Here is a 20,745-nt window from a genome sequence, read left to right as displayed (position 1 = left end):
ATCTGGAAATGAAGAAAATTAAGTATTTTTGAGTGATTTGGAATGGTGGTTTAGAGTGATGAATTATTTTTCCCTTTGTATAATGAATCATTTTGCTTTTCTAAATTGGGCTAACTTAATATCCATATCCCATGGCTTCTCTCTGTAATGTAGGACAAGAGTACCTTGACTTTTTTCCTCAGAGAGAGCGCCCCCCTAAGGAAGGACCATGAATTTATTAGTCTTTCAAACCTTGACAAAACTTGTTTTATTACATTTTATTAAGAGTGATGGGAATAAGACAAATACAGTATGAAAAAATAGCAACATTTTTTAAATGGTAAAGCATTCATTTAAACATATTTGCCGAGATTTTGGTTGCAGCAATCCATTTACGTTAGCTTCAACAGGAAGTCATCAGTTCCATGGCTTGACTACATAAAATGCAGGCTGTCAGACTGTGTTGACAGACTGATGTAGTAAAGCATTGCTTGCTCTAGCTGGGGAAGTAATCCAGTATCAGAGATGATGCTAAGCCTTTCCACGCCGCATACTACCTGCCAGAGAGCTGGACAGCTTTGGTACCCTAGTGAAAAATAAATATACCAAAATATATTTGAAATGCATTTATTTTATGCTAAGTATACTACAAATACATTTACATATTATGTACTTAATATAAATACCCTATATACTTTTGGTATACTAAACTGAAATACTTCAAATCTGCTAAATTGGAACAACTAATTTTGTACTTAATGCACTTTAATTATCCGGAAATAGTGCTGAAGTCCAACTAAAGATACATTTAATTATATTTGATTGTGCTAAAGTGGAACTATTGCAAGTATTCTTTAGGTCTGTTTAAATATCTTGAATTTAAAGACTGACCTTATACAGAGATCATTCTATCCTTACTAAGAGTGATATTAAAACACATTTTAGGCTTAATATTAAGAAATGTGCATTGTGCAATACAGAAGTACTCCAAATAAAGTTTAATTATAATATTTCTATCAGTAACCCTCAAGCATTATGTCTTATGTCTCAAGCAATATACATTAAATAAATATATTTATAAAAACGGATAGTTCCGGTCCTTGATTCTGATTGGTTGAGCCGCGTTTGCAGCCGTTGTAAATTACTCAACAAATATACACCTGTGACCGCATTACATTAGTATTATTGCGCAACTATAACGTTATACTTTTTTTGTTGTTGCTGGTGTTTATTTTATGAATAAAATAAATATTAAAATGAATGTTTTTATGGAGTAACCGTTTTATAAAAGCAATAAGCCCCTTGAAGCCGTGTTTTATAGTGAATTTAGAACAGCTAAGGGGTTCTCCGCTCTGCGTCGCGCCTAACAGCGGCCCTTAGCTGTTCTAAATTCACTATAAAACACAGCTTCGCGGGGCTTACTGCTTTATTTAAATACATTTTGGTATAGGTTTTTTTATAGGGTAGAGATGTAATATTTGATTTTAATAGAAATTGATTGGGGTATGTGACGTATTGAAAGGTCAGAAGTTACCTTTAATAAAATCGTGATACATACAATGTAAAAAATGCACAAGACTTTGTTACCGCTTTGTATGGCGTTGTATTCAGCATAATGTGCTGCTGAAGTGACCATCTGCCGACCCTTCTTTGACTCCTACATATTACACTGAATGAAGCTCAGAAGTAAACATTCATATAAGTCTGAGAAAAACACTTTGGGTTGTTTAAGGTGTGTCCTTCTAATACCTTAATCATCCCTTTACGCTCGTCTGGTAATGTTGTCTACAATCTGGCCTCCAGTTAACATCAGTGACGTCACTCATCTCCAGCTATGGCCATCGCTTCCTCACTTGTTTTTGTTTCATTCATGGTTAAGATCATTTTTATTACTCCATGGTGGCTTTGCTTTCTAAATTCCCAGATGATTAAGCATGAGTTGAATTGAGTTTCTACAAGGGTAATTCCCATGAAGCAGGGATAATCATATTGGGCTGCCTCTTTCGTCTCAGTCTTCTTTCTTTAACCAAGCAAACTCTGTCTAGTTCTCTGTCTGGTATAGTTCACCCAAAATGTCTTATTTTACTTACCCTCGTGTTCCAAACATGTATGACTATCTTTCTTTAGTGTTACACAGGAAGGAGCCATTAAAATCACTCAAAAGTACCATGAAGTAGTTCATATGCTGCTTCTGATGATTGAGAGTCTTGTCATGTGCTCAGGTGCTCCAGGTTTTCCATTGTGCTTGCTAGAAGTGTTGTTCTGTCAATTGTTAACTAAACTGCTTACTCTGCCTGTTAAATAAAACTTCCAGGAGAGAATATTTTTATGTATTGGCAGTATACTGGGGAACTGGTTTATGAATGACTGACACTGGAACCCCATCTTCAGTTTATCAGCAGAACTGTCAAATCTGATTTATGAGCTTCCTAATTAACATCAATGGATTTCTGCCATGTGCGCTAGTCTTACTATTAAATAAGTAATGAACAAATAAAAGTTCTTTATATACGCAATAACCCTGAGTAATTGTTAAATAACTCATTTAGCTATTAAAATAATAATAGAGAGGTCAATAACGACCTTCGAGGCACCAGTTACAGTTGCTTAACAATTTATGGCTATGTGAGCAGGGTGTGCTAATTATCTTTGGCTTGTAAATTTCACATTTGGCATGACCTCAAAGACTGAGCTGGCAGATGCCACTGCTTTGAAGTTGGCCTTCATTTTATCACTGGTAGGAACAACAACAGCCCATATAAATAAAATTAATTTAACAGTTTTTTATACTGGTTACCACTGGTTCCTCTGAGTTTAGAGCAAAAGAATGCAGGAGTCACAGTGGGCCTTTGCTGAACCCTAGAATGAACCATCCTACGTACAACCACCAATCTTTGTAGTTTCCATTAGTTGGACAGTTGCGGCTGTTGGATTCATCACATCTCGCCTCAGGCAACTCTTGGCACAAAATGCCAGCCGGACAATATGTTTAATGAGGTCATGTGTTAGGGCTTGATTTGTGCACTTTGTTTATCCGTTTCTTCTTTCTTATCGAGCTTCATTAAAATACCATCCTGCATGTTTCCAGCTGAAGAACAAGTTTATGAAGAAGCTGCCCAGAGATGCTGAAGCTTCCAATGTTCTCGTTGGAGAAGTGGACTTCCTGGACAGTCCTTTTGTGGCCTTTGTGAGGCTGCAGCAGGCAGTCATGTTGGGGGCGCTGACTGAAGTGCCTGTGCCCACCAGGTATGACCTGCTTTCATCCCACAAGGCCAAGGAGGGAAGTAAAAGTAGTGGTGAAGGGGTGCTCAGTTAAAAACGAAGCTTTCATTAAATGTGTATGTTTTACATCAAGTGTGTTAATATTTGTTGTTGTCTTCTTGTCCCCAGATTTCTGTTCATTCTGCTTGGACCCAAAGGCAAAGCCAAGTCATACCATGAAATTGGTAGAGCAATCGCTACCCTGATGTCTGATGAGGTACATGGAGAGACTAATCTTAGCCGAAAACTGTTGTCAGTCCTGTTTTAGAGTGCTAAATATTGTTGCGTTCATTCTTTCTTTTGTTAATGAACAACTGCATTCTGTAACAGAACTATTGTTATTTTACTTTTGCTATATTTTACGTTTTTGTTTTAGTTTAAGTTTTAGTAATTATGTTGTTTTTGTCATTTTTTTTAAATTATTTTTTTAAATTTCTATTTAGCTTTGATTTATTTTTGTTTCAGCTTTAGTCTTAATAATTTAGTATTTCAACTTAAACATTTAATTTTTCTCACATTTTTAGAGGTTGGTACACAGATTGTATGCGTTACTCAGGGCGGTTGTTCATCTCCAAAAAAAAGCATTTGAGCCACTCCTGCACAGTAAACTGCGATTTGAACAGGCCAATTCAATAGTCACACCTATACATTTGTCAATCCCAAACACTGACTGTGTAAACGTAGCCTACATGTTCTGATACTGTGTAGCTGTGCCTGAAAAAGAAAAAAACGTTTGTGCTTGGATTTGTTGGATTGGATTGTGTAGGGAAAGTTAGTGAGTAATCACCATTCTCTTATCAAGGTCTTCCATGAAATTGCGTACAAAGCCAAGGACAGACAAGATCTCCTCGCTGGCATTGACGAGTTCTTGGATGAGGTCATCGTCCTCCCTCCTGGAGAGTGGGACCCTGCCATCAGGATAGAGCCTCCAAAATCCCTGCCATCCTCAGATAAAAGGTAATTGATGTTTATCAGCATATAACTTTTGCTGAAGCCCCACCAATATCTCACATCAAACTCTGTCAATGTTCCTATTTTGACTCAAATGATGGTCAGATATAATTTCTGAGCCTGTCCCTTTATATGTCAAATATATATATATATATATATATATATATATATATATATATATATATATATATATATATATATATATATATATTTTAAGCTATATATGGTGTCACACATGGTCAGGAAATAGTTTCAAAGGCCAGCCAGCCAGGTCTGTGCGAACAAAGGCCATTCATTCATTCAGTGTGAAAGAGCAGAGCAGCAGTTAATTAGATGAAGTACGTGACCTCTCTTTGGCTTCAGGTGAAGTGACAGCAGGCCGCCATTTTATCCTGCCACCTGAATACCAAAAGCAGAGCTGTGTGCCCGCAGAATGCAGTCGCACCAGCATCACACACAGTGTACACAACACATTACACACAGCAGTCCTCGTACATGCATTCACGGGTTGTTGAATGTAAACAAGTCTGAACTGCTTCACTTACTGTCTGTCTGTCTGTCTGTCTGTCTGTCATTCATAAAACATCCATCCATCCATCACTTTAGTTTGTTCTGTCTATCATCTATCATTTTATGTATTGCTCAGTCCTTATTTTTTTATTTCATTTTATCGTTTTCATCAATCTGTCTGTTGTAAATTGTTTTATTTTATTTCATGTTTTATCTTTTTTTCTGTCTGTTTTTTGTTTTATCTGTTGATCAACCATTTTATCTATTGTTCAATCGTTCTCTGTCTTTATCTCGTTTTTATCTGTTGTTTTATCATTCTATCTATTGTTTGAGCATTTTATCAGTTTACCTTTCGTTCACTATCATTTCTTGGTTTAAATGATTATCATACCATATGGATGATTGGATGAGTACCATATTCATTTATCATGGCATTTAGATTGTAATTTGAAGAATACCATGGTATTAACATGTCTATCTTGTATTTTTATTTCATATTGCACAGTTGTGTGGGCTACCAGGGTACAAGCTTGCAGGATGTTTAGTTAACTTAACTTCAGGCTGGGGGCCTTAAAATGACTTCTAAAGAGGCCACAAGTGTGTCTTGTGTCATCTTTCTTCCTTCTCTGTTTTCTTTCCTCCTCTATAAGTTATTTCAGGACATTAATGACATTGAAGTGTCTTGTTCAACAATCTCCATTTGTTTATTATGTTGTCCAGAAAGAACATGTATGCTGGAGGGGACAGCACACAGATGAATGGAGACACGCCTCACAGCGGTGGAGACGGGGGCGGGGGGCACGCAGTAGGCGATGAGCTAAAGAAGACGGGGAAGTGAGTTAATGTTTGTATAAATTCTTCTCAAGGAACAGATTATGTTCTCTGAACACCATGGTTTAGTTCAGATAAAGGTTTGTTTTCCTCCTTTCTAAATGACTAGACTAGATCTTAATATTAGGCAAACACTGAAGTCAGCATGTGCTCTGTTTATGAGAAACAGACTATTAATATTAGATATGTTTTTTCTAGTACAGTACATTCCCACTGTTGGTTTTGGAAACACCTTGAACTTTGACAAATAACTGCCTCGTACTATTAGTACTGCTTTTGCGCAAAATAGATTTTTTTTTTTTTTTTTTTTCTGTTACCAATTCATAATACCAATAAACATATTAAAATAGTACTTTGTTCATATAATATATGGTCTAAATGTCCACTAGTGAAAATGTTTCTATTTTGCATTTTTCTAATTTAATTGAGCATTGTTCTTTGCAAATTATATTGTCAGCATTAAAATTAGTGTAAAAAATAAATATTATTTTAATAATAATTAATAAAATTAATTTCAAACTGTTTTAGTATTTGGTGTATTCCCCTATTGCTTTTGATTACTGACCTTGAAATAGTATATTATATTATTTCTTCTTCATTGCATGTTATAATATTATATTTTTGTGATTTATTGCATGTTTTATTTATTTTTGATTTATTTCAATTGGATCCCAGATTTTCAGATTTTTGAATCCCACTGTTCAAAGTGAAAAAAAAAAACATATTTGAATAGAGGAAGGCAGAATAAGATAACCTGTAGATATTTAGTATAAGAATTAACTCATATCATATTTTGTTCTTCAGGTTTTGTGGAGGCCTTATTCTTGATATCAAAAGAAAAGCCCCCTTTTTCTTCAGTGATTTCTACGATGCACTACACATCCAGTCTTTGTCTGCCATTCTTTTCATCTACCTGGGAACAGTAACCAATGCCATCACATTCGGAGGATTGCTGGGTGACGCCACAGAGAACATGCAGGTAAAGATACTACTGCAAATCATAGGAAATTTAGTTTCCTATTGTGTGCCATGGATGTGCCATATGCTCTTTGTGCCTGAGCCTTCCTAAATAAGAATCAGTCCAACCTTGCCAGAGATTACAGTGTAATTCAGTGTGGGTCAATCTTTAACTGACACATACTGGGGGCACCTTTTTCTCTGCCCTCTTTTTTGAAATGTTACCTCTAGTTCAAAGGTCATGTTAGTAAGTTAAAGTCTCACAGTTCATATATTTAGCTGTTTTAAAGGGGTCATGAACTGGATTTTTTGGATTATTTTATAATGTTTCCTGAGGTATAATTATAATGTTAATATGATGTTTACATCAAAAAATTGTCACAATTTAGAAATAAATGGCTATTTCCTATCCTGATTTTGGCCTCTGATTTGAATGCTCTGTTTGAAGGGGCGTGTCTGCTGTGAGACTTCAGTGGAAACGCTCACTGCTGTGATTGGTTGACATCTTTGCATATGAAATAAGTAATGCATGTGGAACCCTCTCGAATCCTTTTACTACGTTTTTACTATTACAGCTGTCGAATATGCTTATAGTATTATATTTAGATCTATTCCCAACACATGAAAGGTTTCAGTGATGAGTGATGACAGACTGTCTGTTGAACGCGTGAACGCAGTGATCTCATCATTGTAGCGCTATTTCTGCACTCTCATGAATGCTTTCACTATAAATAACAATGCAATCACAATGTAAATACTGTAAGAGCTTCGTTGTGCAGTGTAACCGCATCATTGATGACATACATGGAGTTATGGCAAGTGTCCAGATAAACTCACGCTGTGTGATTGACAGCTTCAGCGATTGTAAGGGGAGTGTTCTTTGATCGCTTTCTGTGTATAATTTAATCACAATTTAACAATTTAAATAACGATTTTGAGACAAAGAAAATCGGTCTGAACTTGAATAATTACACATCAGAAATCACTGATCACAGATCATGCATTAGAATAAACATGGTTACTTACATGTTTGTGGCGTTGCTGACGGATCCATATCGTAAAAGTCTGTTTGCAAAGCCTGCGCCAAAATTGTGACTGAATTACCAAATAATCCACAGTGAAATGTACCGAATACAAACAAATATTGCACTTCTGAGACTTTCACATAGTTGAGAAAAAACACTTTCCTAGCATTAGGATCATTTGGATGGTAATGTTATTGATCCTGTTTCGATCTTTTCTCGTTCTCATGTCACTATTCACTAATGCGCCAGTGGGCGGGGCAAAAGATGCTGTGATGTAGGGCTGGGTGGTATGACGGTATATATCGTTACCGCGGTAGAAAATGTCAACCGTAACAGATTTTTTTATTCCGTGATACCGCGACATGTAAATAAGTGGGCGTGGTTAACTCACGTGCAGCGTGCGAGAGACTGAGACACTGAGATTTGTCAAAGAAACATGGACAAAGCAGATCAAGAGGATCCACAAAGGAATTACGTTTTCTAAAGGGTTGTTGTTAACGTGATATTTTCGGGGGGAAAGGCGCAGCAGTCAACTAGAGCAGTGCGGCACCCGTAGGCTACAGTTTAGATGAGTGCACGATCGCAACGGGGAAAGCATAAAGCTTACTTGACAACAACAGTTCATATATCAATATCGTAACAAATAGAAATAACCTTAAATGATGTATAGTTATCTGCATCTTTCTGTCTCTTATGTATAGTTACTTTTTAAACACGAAAGCATTCAGTATGACACGCGAGCGGTTGCCGTGGTAATGAACAACCTGCTTGTTAAAGCGAATGTATAATCCTGTATCTGAGGCAAAATGACTAAATATGCAGCGTGAGTTATATATTTCTAACTCCAAACAATTGGCCACTGAAACAGCTGATAAAATCTTGCTTCGACTCAATGCGTGATTACAACGTGTCACTCAAATTCCGATCGCATTTTACTGATGCAAAAGACGCTTTGCACACGCACTGAGAGGGAGCAGGGTGTGTCGGTGTTCACCGAGCTATGTAAAATAATGACGCAGTTACAAGGTGTGTATAATTTACACTACTTAGTCAACACTAACAGTAGCTGCTGTTCGGTTCCCTTTCGAGGGAACTCGCGCTGCGTCGCTATGGCAACACTTTGGGGAATTCCTTCAGCGTCAGCGCTCCTGAAGTCACATGTACAACTTAGTCCAATCCTGATTGGTGCAACGTCATCCCGTGACGTGTGCCGGCAGAATGCGGAAGCTATAAAGGGAGCCGGCGTCACAACAGCTGTCAGCTTTCTGATCTTCAGCAAGCGCTCTGTGTTTGTCAGTCCTATTTGGTGTTGTCTGTCCCGTAGTATATATATATATAAAAATGGCGAGTGAACAACGCAGTTTCAGAAAGTGTGTTCATCCCTGTCCTCGCTACATTACGGACGGGGATTCACACGATATGTGCGTTGGTTGTTTGGGAGTAGAGCATGCCCGCTCAGCCCTCGAGGGGGTTGAGTGCGAGCATTGCGAGCGTTTGCCTCTTAGAACGCTTCGCTCCCGGCTGGCGCTGTTTGATTCAAGCGGCCAGCTCTGTGCCCCACGCGGTGCGGGTCCCGCAGTGCCGAGGCAACCCGGCGGCTTCACTCGTGGGGCTCACAGATGGATCTAGGGGATGGGTCTGAGACGGCTTCGGCCCTTTCTCAGCCCTTATCCCCTAGTTCTAGTGCTCACGTTCGGGATCCGGAAGTCCGCTCCGTGGCTTCTTCCGCCTCGAACGAGGGCTTGACGTTGGGCTTATCTTCTTCTGAGGAAGTTGATGTGCTCAGCGTCGAAGGTGGTGATTTGGGTGATTCGCCAGCCCAATCAACACAGTATGAGGAGCTATTGGAGGTTATAACTCGTGCTGTGGCCAGATTAAATGTTGAATGGCCGGCCGAGAAGCAGGAATCGCAAGCAAAAAGTAAATTAGATGAGCGATTTCTGCAGTCTGCAGCGCAACCTCCACGCCGGGGTTTACCGTTTTTTCAGGATCTCCATACTGAGGTGTCGAGATCCTGGAACAAGCCATATTCAGCTAGGCTTTCCAGTCCTACTGTTCACCATTATGCCTCCATAATAGGACATAAACAAAACGGTTATGGCGCTATGCCCAAGATGGAGGAAACTTTGGCAGCTTATTTAGTACCAGATGCTACATCCTCATTTAAAGCCCCGGTATTGCCCTCCAAACCATGCCGTTTAACATCATCGTTGGTGGGCAAAGTGTACATGGCAGCAGGTCAGGCAGGTGCCTGTTTACATACTATGGCCATTTTACAAGCTTATCAGGCCGACCTGCTAGGTGATTTAGATAAGGGGGAGAATATCGATATTGAAGATATTAAAGAACTGAGAAGAGCTACTGATTTATCTCTCCGTGCTACCAAAGAGACGGCCCGCACAATCGGCCGCCCTATGGCAGCCCTGGCAGCGACGGAGAGACATTTATGGTTAAATCTCTCTGGCATAAAAGAAAGAGACAAAGTCTTCCTTCTTGATGCTCCGCTTGCGCCTCCTGGTCTCTTCGGCGACGCCGTTAGCTCTGTCGTCGAGAGATTTCAGGAGGCAAAGAAACAAGCAGCAGCGTTTCAGAAATTCATCCCCCGCCGCCAGAAATCTCATGGGGCTGCTGCCAAGGAACAGCCCCAGCCATGTACGTCCGGCTCCTCGTACAGACAGAGGCAAAAAGAGAGTGTTGCTAATCGAGCCCCTCCACAACGACCTCAGAGCTCGAGGCAATACTCTCAACCGAAGCCCGCGAGTCAGAAAACGGATCTGAGGACTGTTATTCTGACGAAACGGGCTTCGGGAAAGAGGTCCTGATGGTCAGATCAGGCCTCTGAGGGCGCCCCCTCCGGGGGTGGAGCGAATTACACCCGCTCCTCCGCGGAGCCCTCAGGAAATCGATTTGCTAACCCTGCCGCCTTCTGCGCTTCGGGGCGCAACGGTTTCCGACGAACACAATCCTCGGCTTCCGCTCGCCAAGAAGAAAATAGCGGTCGCGGGGAGTTCGTTCTCTACACAGAGGCCTGTAGAAAAATTAGTTCGGTTAGTTCCTGCCGGGAATCCGCTTCAGGACACCGAGGCTGCTCTTCAAGATACCCCGAATTCCAGTCCCGAGAGGCTGGTTTCGCTAGCAAATTTCCTGCACGCCTGGGAAGCGCTACCCAATATATCCCAGTGAGTAGTGCGTACCATTCACAAAGGTTACAGACTTCAGTTCGGGTCTCGACCACCGAAATTCAAGGGAATTCTCGAAACAGTGGTAGCCCCCGAACGCGTGCAGATCATGGAGCAGGAAGTTCAGTCTCTTCTGGCGAAGGAGGCCATAGATCTCATTCCTCCCGCAGAGAGAAACACCGGGTTCTACAGCCGGTATTTTATAGTTCCAAAAAAGGATGGAGGATTACGTCCCATTATAGATCTTCGTCACTTGAACCAATCTCTGAGGAGATTCAAGTTCAAGATGCTAACAATTCCCATTATCGTGAGCCAAATCAAGTCCGAGGACTGGTTTGTCACAATAGATCTAAAGGATGCGTATTTCCATATCTCCATCCTACCGGAACACAGGAAGTTCCTAAGGTTCGCTTTTGGGGGCAAAACGTACCAGTATCGGGTCCTTCCATTTGGCCTAGCACTATCCCCACGCACCTTCACAAAATGCATGGACGCAGCCCTGGCGCCACTAAGATTGCAGGGCATAAGAGTTCTCAATTATATAGACGACTGGTTAATACTAGCTCGGTCTCAGGAAATGGCGGCACGGCATCGAGATGTCGTGCTCGACCACATGAGGTGTTTGGGGCTGAGGTTCAACGCGAAAAAGAGCGTACTTACTCCTGTTCAAAAGACGATATATTTAGGAGTAGTGTGGGATTCGATCACGATGCGGGCACAATTGTCTCCTGCACGTATCGAATCAATTCTGGCTGTGGTGTCCAGAATAAAGCTAGGCCAACGCATCACTGTGAAACAGTTCCAGAGACTGTTAGGGCTCATGGCGGCAGCGTCCAACTTGATACCTTTTGGCCTGCTGCACATGAGACAACTACAGTGGTGGCTCAGAACCAAGGGGTTCTCCCCGAGGGGCAACCCTTTTCGCATGATCAAGGTTACGCGCAGGTGCCTTCGTGCCTTGGTCATGTGGAAGAAGGCTTGGTTCTTAGCCCAAGGCCCTGTGCTAGGAGCACCATGTCAGCGCAAGATATTGTCGACAGATGCATCCTGCACAGGGTGGGGAGCGGTAATGGAGGGCCGTTCAACCCAGGGTCTGTGGAAGGAACATCATCTAACCTGGCATATAAATTGTCTGGAGATGTTAGCAGTACTGCTAGCCTTAAGGCATTTTCTCCCAGACCTCAGAGGTCATCATGTTCTGGTGAGAACAGGCAATACGTCGGTGGTCTCGTATATAAACCGTCAAGGGGGTCTGAGATCGCGCCCTCTGTGCAGACTGGCGCATCAGATTCTCTTATGGGCCCAAGGGAAGATTCTCTCGCTGAGAGCAATTTATATTCCGGGCCATCTAAATATGGGAGCAGACGTCCTGTCGAGGCAGGGGCTGAGGCCCGGGGAATGGAGGCTGCACCCCGAGACGGTGCAGTTAATTTGGAGGAAGTTCGGCCGGGCGGACATGGACCTGTTTGCATCTCAAGAGAACTCACATTGTCCCCTCTGGTTTTCCCTCACTCATCCAGCTCCTTTGGGACTGGATGCTATGGTACAGCCGTGGCCGAGGCTTCGGCTGTACGCATTTCCCCCGATCGCCCTGCTCCCGGGAGTTCTAGAGAGGATTCGCCAAGGCGGGGTCCAAGTCTTGTTGGTAGCCCCGTGCTGGCCGGCCCGAGTTTGGTTTTCGGACCTGATAGCCCTCCTGGACGCCCCCCCCCCTGGGAGATTCCCGTCAGGAGGGACCTTCTAACCCAGGCCGGGTGCACAATATTTCACCCCCGGCCAGAGATGTGGAAATTGTGGGTCTGGCCCCTGAGGGGGATCAGTTCCTGAATGCTGGTCTCTCTACTGAGGTAGTGGAGACCATCTTAAACTCTAGAGCTCCCTCCACGAGGAAACTATATGCTCTGAAGTGGAGAATATTTACTTTATGGTGTACAGAACACCAACTGGACCCAGTTAACTGCCCGGTGGCTTCAGTGCTGGAGTTCCTGCAGGGTCGTTTCTCGGCCGGCCTTTCCCCCTCTACACTAAAGGTGTACGTGGCGGCAGTGGCTGCTTTCCATGTTCCTCTGGATGGCAGATCACTGGGAAGGCATCATCTTATTACTCGTTTCCTTCGTGGTACTCAGAGGATGAGGTTAGAGGTTAGGTCCAGCTCAGGTTAGAATCCCCATGTGTGATCTAGCCGTTGTTTTAGAAGGGTTATCCTTGGCACCCTTCGAACCTTTGGACACGGCATCAGGCAAGTGCCTAGCCTTAAAGATGGCGTTTCAGATGGCTATTTTATCTCTCAGAAGAGTAGGAGATTTACAGGCTTTGTCGGTGGCTCCCTCCTGGCTAGAATTTGCTCCGGGGGGAATAAAAGCTATTCTTCACCCAAGACCCGGGTATATACCTAAGGTGCCCACTAACGTGGTCCGGCCAGTTGTCCCTTCAGGCCTTCCATCCTCCTCAAGTGTCAGCGGAACAAGAGAAGCTCAGGTTGCTTTGCCCGGTCAGGGCCCTTGAGATGTATGTTAGGAAGACATCTCAGTGGAGAAAAACTGACCAGCTCTTGGCATGCTTCGGGCCCCCTAAGAAGGGCTGCCCGGCTACTAAACAGACCGTAAGCAGATGGGTTGTTGAGGCCATCTCTATGGCTTATGAGGTGAGCGGGCTGCCCTCACCTCTGTCAGTTAGAGCTCATTCCACCCGAAGCATGGCTTCTTCAAAGGCTTTGTGGTCGGGGGCATCACTCCAAGATGTATGTGATGCGGCGGGGTGGTTCTCACCACACACCTTTGTAAGATTTTACAGCTTGGACCTTCCGGCGACTCCGGGGTCTCAAGCAATTATGTCCTGAGATGTGCCTCATTTCACACCGGGACAGACTTCCGTCAGCATGGCGAAGTGGGCATATCGTTCCCCAAAGTGTTGCCATAGCAACGCAGCGCGAGTTCCCTCGGAAGGGAACGTCTCAGGTTACTCATGTTTCCCTGAGAAGGGAACGAGACGCTGCGTCCCTCTGCCATGCTTCCGTACACCTGAGAGCGGCTTGCTTCAGTCATCAGAAGGCTGACAGCTGTTGTGACGCCGGCTCCCTTTATAGCTTCCGCATTCCGCCAGCACACGTCACGGGATGACGTTGCACCAATCAGGATTGGACTAAGTTGTACATGTGACTTCAGGAGCGCTGACGCTGAAGGGATTCCCCAAAGTGTTGCCATAGCGACGCAGCGTCTCGTTCCCTTCTCAGGGAACCATGGTTACATGAGTAACCTGAGACGTTTTCATACTGCTGTTCTCCTAGTCACTTCTGTTCTGAACTTGATGAACTTGATGCTTCTGAACATCTCTTGATTAAAGCTTTAGGTGACGGGTTGCCAGATATTACAAAAAGAACAAAACAAGCCCTTTAAAAGCAGACATGGCAAAAATGTACCGGGAAAACATTTAAACATAACTAGTAGCCTATCTACTAATATCCTACCAAATTAAAAGGAAGTAACTAATTTATTATGAATAGAATAGTTCAATATAAAATATTTAGATATTATAAACTAATTGATGAAGTAAAGCAATAACATGAGATTGAAAAATTATTCAGCAACACTTTAATTTAAAATTTAATTGCACATATGAGTTGTATTTAATATCAATCAGTTGGGGGCAGTTCATCTAAAAGTTGATGAGAGTGTTTTGTTTACTATATTTAGCTATTAAAAATAGTTTACCAAAGAAATAATTTACCAAATAAAAGAAAAAGAAAATTCAAACAAAGTGAAGTACTTTTCATTTCTAAAGTATTTGGGTTTATTTATTATACAAAGCCCTTTTTGTCGATTTTTAGAGAATAACTACAGGTATAAATAACTATAGATATAAATAACTATATCGTGAAATATATCGTTACCGTGAAATAAAATTAGTCATACCGTGAAACAGAATTTTGGTCATACCGCCCACCCCTACTGTGATGTAGACGTAGGCGTTGATATTCTTCTGCAAAGACGGTCTTTCGCTGCCATATGATGTCATAATTCCACACTTTTCGGAGCCTGTCGTTTTCTGGCCTTGGTTTCAATAAAAGCTATTTTTGGAATAACAAGGAAGTTTTGAAACAGGATATTTTTATAGTATACCGACCTATTACCTGTCAAATGATCAAGGAATATTTGAATTCTCAGTTCATGACCCCTTTAAAGAAAAATGCTGAGATCTACTGCACATGTCGTTGGCTAGTCAATATTTAAGCTCAGGGAAACACCTCAGCAAGTCAGCTAGCAAAGTGGTCCAATTTAGATGGATCGATTTATTTTTAAATACATTATAACATTAAATGAGGAAATTAATTAAGATGAGGACTACAGTGTCTGTTCTGAGTAGTCTGTTCTGAGTAGATCAGACTCCCCTTATTGATTACATTTACGTCAAATGAGTTGACAGGACTATTTTAACCACCAACTGTTGTTTGTCATTTTACTCAACAAAAGGCTTAAATACTTAATGAAGGTGTAGCAGGCTTTAGTCACAGTTTTTGATAAAGGTCAAAAGACAGATGAAGTGGTAATAATATAACACAATCACAGACATTCTCATTTGGATGGGATTAGATTTCTCAGGCGGTGCCTGAGTTAGCCATTATCTGGTAATTTTTACTTAGATTGTGTGAGAAAAACACAAACATGACTGATTCAGATGGGATTTAAATTGCAGAGCAAACTGTAACATGAAGTCACATCTCTTCAATGGCAGTTCATCACAACAGTTCTCATAAGCACTATTTCAGCAGGATTAGTCTTCCAAACAATATTTGGATTTCAGTTATAAAACAGGACGTATGTGAATTCATTTACTAATTTGGACATGGCTAGTTATTATTGAGGAGGGAGTGTCTGTTGTCTGTTGCCATTTCTGTGAGTAACTTTGAGTTAGCTGAAAAGCAGTAGGCAATTTCCTTTGTGAAATTATCCCTTGCAAATATGTGCAGCTTGTTTCTTCTCACACATCCCCTGTAAAAATCACAAAGTATGTCTGTGAACGATGATGAATTTCCTTTAACCTCCTCAGGGATAGCTTGTCCCATCCAAATATGGATTTAAACATGCTTAAACAGACTTTCCTTGCAGGGAACGTGATTGTGACTGAGCTTCAGTTGGGTTTTTCCATAACCCTTTGACTCTTCTTCATTGTGTGTTGGGTGAAGGGTGTGCTGGAGAGCTTTCTGGGTACAGCAGTCACTGGAGCCATCTTCTGTCTCCTGGCTGGGCAACCACTGATCATTCTCAGCAGTACGGGGCCAGTGCTGGTGTTTGAAAGGCTGCTCTTCAACTTTAGCAGGTGCTTGATCATCTTTGTTCACAATGTAGAATCACAAACCTTTACGGGCAGCCAAATCCCTGACAAAATTCAAGAAACAGCTGAAAATTTGTACATGAGCATTTAACTGCATCTGAAAAAAAATCACTATTCCTTAATCCCTCCATGTTGTAGCTTGCACTATTCTGAACACTGACTGATACTTTAAATTACTAGCACTTCTCGTGTTTATTGCTCTCTTAAGATTAATCGCTTGTATTCCTCATTTGTAAGTCGCTATGAAAAAAGAGTCTGTAAATGTTATAAAAGAGTAAATGTAAACAAACTAACCGACCATTTTGTAATTAACTGAAACTAATATTCTGTAAATAAAGCAGAAGTGTTCAATGCATCATGATTTCCATTGCTGGTCATAGATACACTACTGTTTAAAAGTTTTGGGTCATTCAGAATAAAAAAAAGAAAAGAAATACATACTTGTATTTATCAAGGATGCATTAAATTGATCATAAATCACAGTAAAGACATTTACCATGTTCCAAAAGATTTTTATTTAAAATAAATGCTGTATAACTTTTAAGAATCCTGAAAAAAATATCAGTTTGCACAACAATATTAAGCAACACAACTGTTTTCCACATTGATAATAAGAAATTATTCTCGAGCAAATCAGAATGATTTCTGAAGGATCATGTGACTGAAGACTGAAGAGTAATGGCTGATGAAAATTTCGCTTTGCCACCAAAGGCATAAATTACATTTTAAAATATATTTAAGAATAAAAGTTATTTTTAATTGTATTTATATTTTACAATATTATTGTTTTTACTGTATTTTTGATCAAATAATTGGAGCCTTGGTAAGGGACTTACCGACCCTAAACTTTCAAATGGTAGTGTACTTTTCATTGCTGTATGATTTGAAAGTGGGGGGACATGAGTTAATTTTCTATTCATACTTTTTTCTGCAGGGAAAATGACTTTGACTACCTAGAGTTCCGTCTTTGGATTGGCCTGTGGTCGGCCTTCTACTGTCTGGTCCTGGTGGCCACTGATGCCAGCTTCCTGGTGCAGTATTTCACCCGATTTACAGAGGAGGGCTTCTCGTCACTCATCAGCTTCATCTTCATCTATGACGCTTTCAAGAAGATGCTGAAGTTTACCCATTATTACCCAATCAACCCAGACTATAAAATCGATTATGTCACGCAGTATGACTGCATGTGTATGGCGCCCACTGATGGTAAGACCTGGTACTTCTCTTTATCTGATGTTTTCTTCTTTCGATGTTTAGATGCAAGTTGAACCAACTAAACCTGTATTCATTTGCAAGTTTGTAAACTTACCTACATTTTTCATTTTAAATTATTAATCGCCTTCCATATGTCCACACCAGATGCAAAAAACGATGAGTGCTGACCAAACAGAAAAGAAAAAAAAGATTACTGATGCATATGTAACATTATTTTGCTCAGTGAAGCATATATTATGTAGCACAAAGTGACCTTTTTTCCCCTTGGTTGGGATCCAAAAGGTGCTACTTTGAGCTCAAATGCAGTGACCATATTTTCATTCCCCTGCTTGGCTACCTAGTAGTTGAAAAACAATTTTGCCTGAGTATGAATTTAAATTTTATTGAAGATTGCATAATCTTTACTGATACACAAATGGAAGCACAATAGTTTGATGGGGATGGATGTTTATGTCCGGCTTATGATCCAGCTGTTTTTGAAAACAGCTGTTTTTGAAAGGTGTCCAGGTCTACATCTGGCAAATGTTTTATAAATATGGCCAGCATAAATATTTAACTTTTCCTTTTGTTGTACTATTTCTGGTCTTCAAGTGATAGTTTAGACCCACAGGGTTGTTTTTGTCTTAGGCCATGTCCACACTAATACGTTTTCGTTTGAAAACGTATAATTTTCACTCCAAAGTGGATACATTTGAAAACGCCGTTTTCACGTTGTAGTGTGGACTGTGAAACCGGTGGTATTTAAAAACGATGACGTAAATTTAGTCGTGACACATATTGTACCAATAGATATTCATGTTTATACCAGTATTGTGCCTGTTATGTGCTATTCACTTTCACACTGTTGCTAAAAATATTCTACATAGCACACTCTTCATATCACAGTCCTGCAAAGATGACAGAATTTACTCACATTTGCTGTCCTGCGGCAATACATGAGTGCAGTCGCGTGTTTAGACCAAACATATGGTGACTGCGTGCGACCTGGACCGCATCAGTGAATGGTGAGATATTTTAGTAAATAAAATTATCCTGTCAGAAGAATTGCGCGATAACTTCATTATTTATTTTTCCATCTGAATCTCAGTGATCTTTTGTGGGGTTTTACGCATGCGCAGTAAGGTGAATTTAGTGTTTTCAGGCGTTTTTCAAAAGTTTCTCATCCACACTGAAACGTCCGAAAACGCCTGAAAACGCTAGTGTGGACCGAGAGCGTTTATAAACGAAAACGCCGTTTTCAAATGTATCCGGATTAATGTAGACGTAGCCTTAAAGTCCCTCATTTTATCCCTTAAATTCATCTTTGATCCCCAAAATGACATATTTAAAAGTTTTTTTTTCTCCCACTGAAAATCATTTCTTCATTCCTTAAAATAGCTTGAATGTAACTCTACACCCTTGGTTCATTTAGTATATGGAAATACTGGTTTAATTCAGCCATATGTTTGAACCAGAAACTGAATAAGAGGAAGAGTGAATTATACAGGCTCGTCTACAAGTCGATGTATCAGATTGGTAATGCATTTTATGTATTTCTCTCTATGTTCTCTCTATGTCTCTCACTGTCTCAGAGTCAGACAGCTGCCTTCTAAAAACCAGCATCCTTAGAAACGCTTTGAACAACTTAGAACGTCAGTGGAGAAAGGCATATAGTTCATCATAACATCGTAATATACATCACATACAAAATTCACCCACTATTTTACTAAATGTACCAGATTTTTCAAATCAACAGAAAAATATAATGGGAAAACCTGGCTTCTCTTGAGACTCCCCTGCTTCGCAGCTCAAGCCCACCAGCATGTGACGGGATTGGTTACAACATGTTTGCGACGTAGATAACAGATATCTTTGGTAAACTGCGGTTTTGAGGAGAAAATACTCAGCAATGGTTTTGACTGATGGATATAAACAACATTAAAAAAAAATTCCTGGATATAATTATAGTGGTGCTATTCATTTAATTTGAATGACACAGTAGTGCTTCATTTGGTTTAATTTTGCAACTCCACTGCCCAAACACAATCACAGGTGTCTAATATAAAGTCAAGTCGCAAGTCTTTTGTCACAAATCCAAGTCTTTTGGTAATAGTTTCTAAACACTACAGGTTTGTCTCAAAATCGGAGTCTTGAAGACAGTCTAATTCAGGTCTCAAGTCAGTTTTTTATGAGTGTCAAGTCTCAAATCGACTGTTTACAAGCCAAGTCCCAGGTCTCATGTTACTTGTTTTTGATTAAAGTCACAAATCTCAAGTCAGTTGTATACAAGTCACTTTTTTACGTCTAAAGGTATAGTCACATTTATTGTTGTTTGGCATATATATATATATATATACAGTGAGGAAAATAAGTATTTGAACACCCTGCTATTTTGCAAGTTCTCCCACTTAGAAATCATGGAGGGGTCTTAAATTGTCATCGTAGGTGCATGTCCACTGTGAGAGACATAATCTAAAAAAAAAAATCCAGAAATCACAATGTATGATTTTTTAACTATTTATTTGTATGATACAGCTGCAAATAAGTATTTGAACACCTGAGAAAATCAATGTTAATATTTGGTACAGTAGCCTTTGTTTGCAATTACAGAGGTCAAACGTTTCCTGTAGTTTTTCACCAGGTTTGCACACACTGCAGGAGGGATTTTGGCCCACTCCTCCACACAGATCTTCTCTAGATCAGTCAGGTTTCTGGGCTGTCGCTGAGAAACACGGAGTTTGAGCTCCCTCCAAAGATTCTCTATTGGGTTTAGGTCTGGAGACTGGCTAGGCCACGCCAGAACCTTGATATGCTTCTTACAGAGCCACTCCTTGGTTATCCTGGCTGTGTGCTTCGGGTCATTGTCATGTTGGAAGACCCAGCCTCGACCCATCTTCAATGCTCTAACTGAGGGAAGGAGGTTGTTCCCCAAAATCTCGCAATACATGGCCCCGGTCATCCTCTCCTTAATACAGTGCAGTCGCCCTGTCCCATGTGCAGAAAAACACCCCCAAAGCATGATGCTACCACCCCCATGCTTCACAGTAGGGATGGTGTTCTTGGGATGGTACTCATCATTCTTCTTCCTCCAAACACGTTTAGTGGAATTATGACCAAAAAGTTCTATTTTGGTCTCATCTGACCACATGACTTTCTCCCATGACTCCTCTGGATCATCCAAATGGTCATTGGCAAACTTAAGACGGGCCTTGACATGTGCTGGTTTAAGCAGGGGAACCTTCCGTGCCATGCATGATTTCAAACCATGACGTCTTAGTGTATTACCAACAGTAACCTTGGAAACGGTGGTCCCAGCTCTTTTCAGGTCATTGACCAGCTCCTCCCGTGTAGTTCTGGGCTGATTTCTCACCTTTCTTAGGATCATTGACACCCCACGAGGTGAGATCTTGCATGGAGCCCCAGTCCGAGGGAGATTGACAGTCATGTTTAGCTTCTTCCATTTTCTAATGATTGCTCCAACAGTGGACCTTTTTTCACCAAGCTGCATGGCAATTTCCCCGTAGCCC

General features: G+C 40.9%; 1 protein-coding gene across 11 annotated transcripts in view; it reads left to right on the top strand.

The window, feature by feature from the left end:
* slc4a4a (solute carrier family 4 member 4a) overlaps positions 1-20,745 on the top strand; it is an 81,191-nt gene that overhangs the window by 41,442 nt on the left and 19,004 nt on the right. For all 11 annotated transcript variants that reach the window (XM_084114148.1, XM_084114143.1, XM_084114147.1 and 8 more), the window contains 7 exons: positions 3,068-3,225; positions 3,370-3,457; positions 4,043-4,197; positions 5,422-5,535; positions 6,337-6,511; positions 15,876-16,009; positions 16,959-17,230. In XM_084114148.1, coding sequence (XP_083970274.1) covers positions 3,068-3,225; positions 3,370-3,457; positions 4,043-4,197; positions 5,422-5,535; positions 6,337-6,511; positions 15,876-16,009; positions 16,959-17,230 — 1,096 coding nt within the window. The remainder of the gene's footprint in view (positions 1-3,067; positions 3,226-3,369; positions 3,458-4,042; positions 4,198-5,421; positions 5,536-6,336; positions 6,512-15,875; positions 16,010-16,958; positions 17,231-20,745) is intronic.

Source organism: Abramis brama (genome assembly GCF_963993115.1).
Source record: "Abramis brama genome assembly, chromosome: 5".
Taxonomy (NCBI): domain Eukaryota; kingdom Metazoa; phylum Chordata; class Actinopteri; order Cypriniformes; family Leuciscidae; genus Abramis; species Abramis brama.
Note: the sequence above shows the minus strand (reverse complement) of the source record. Positions and strands in the feature narration are given on the sequence as shown.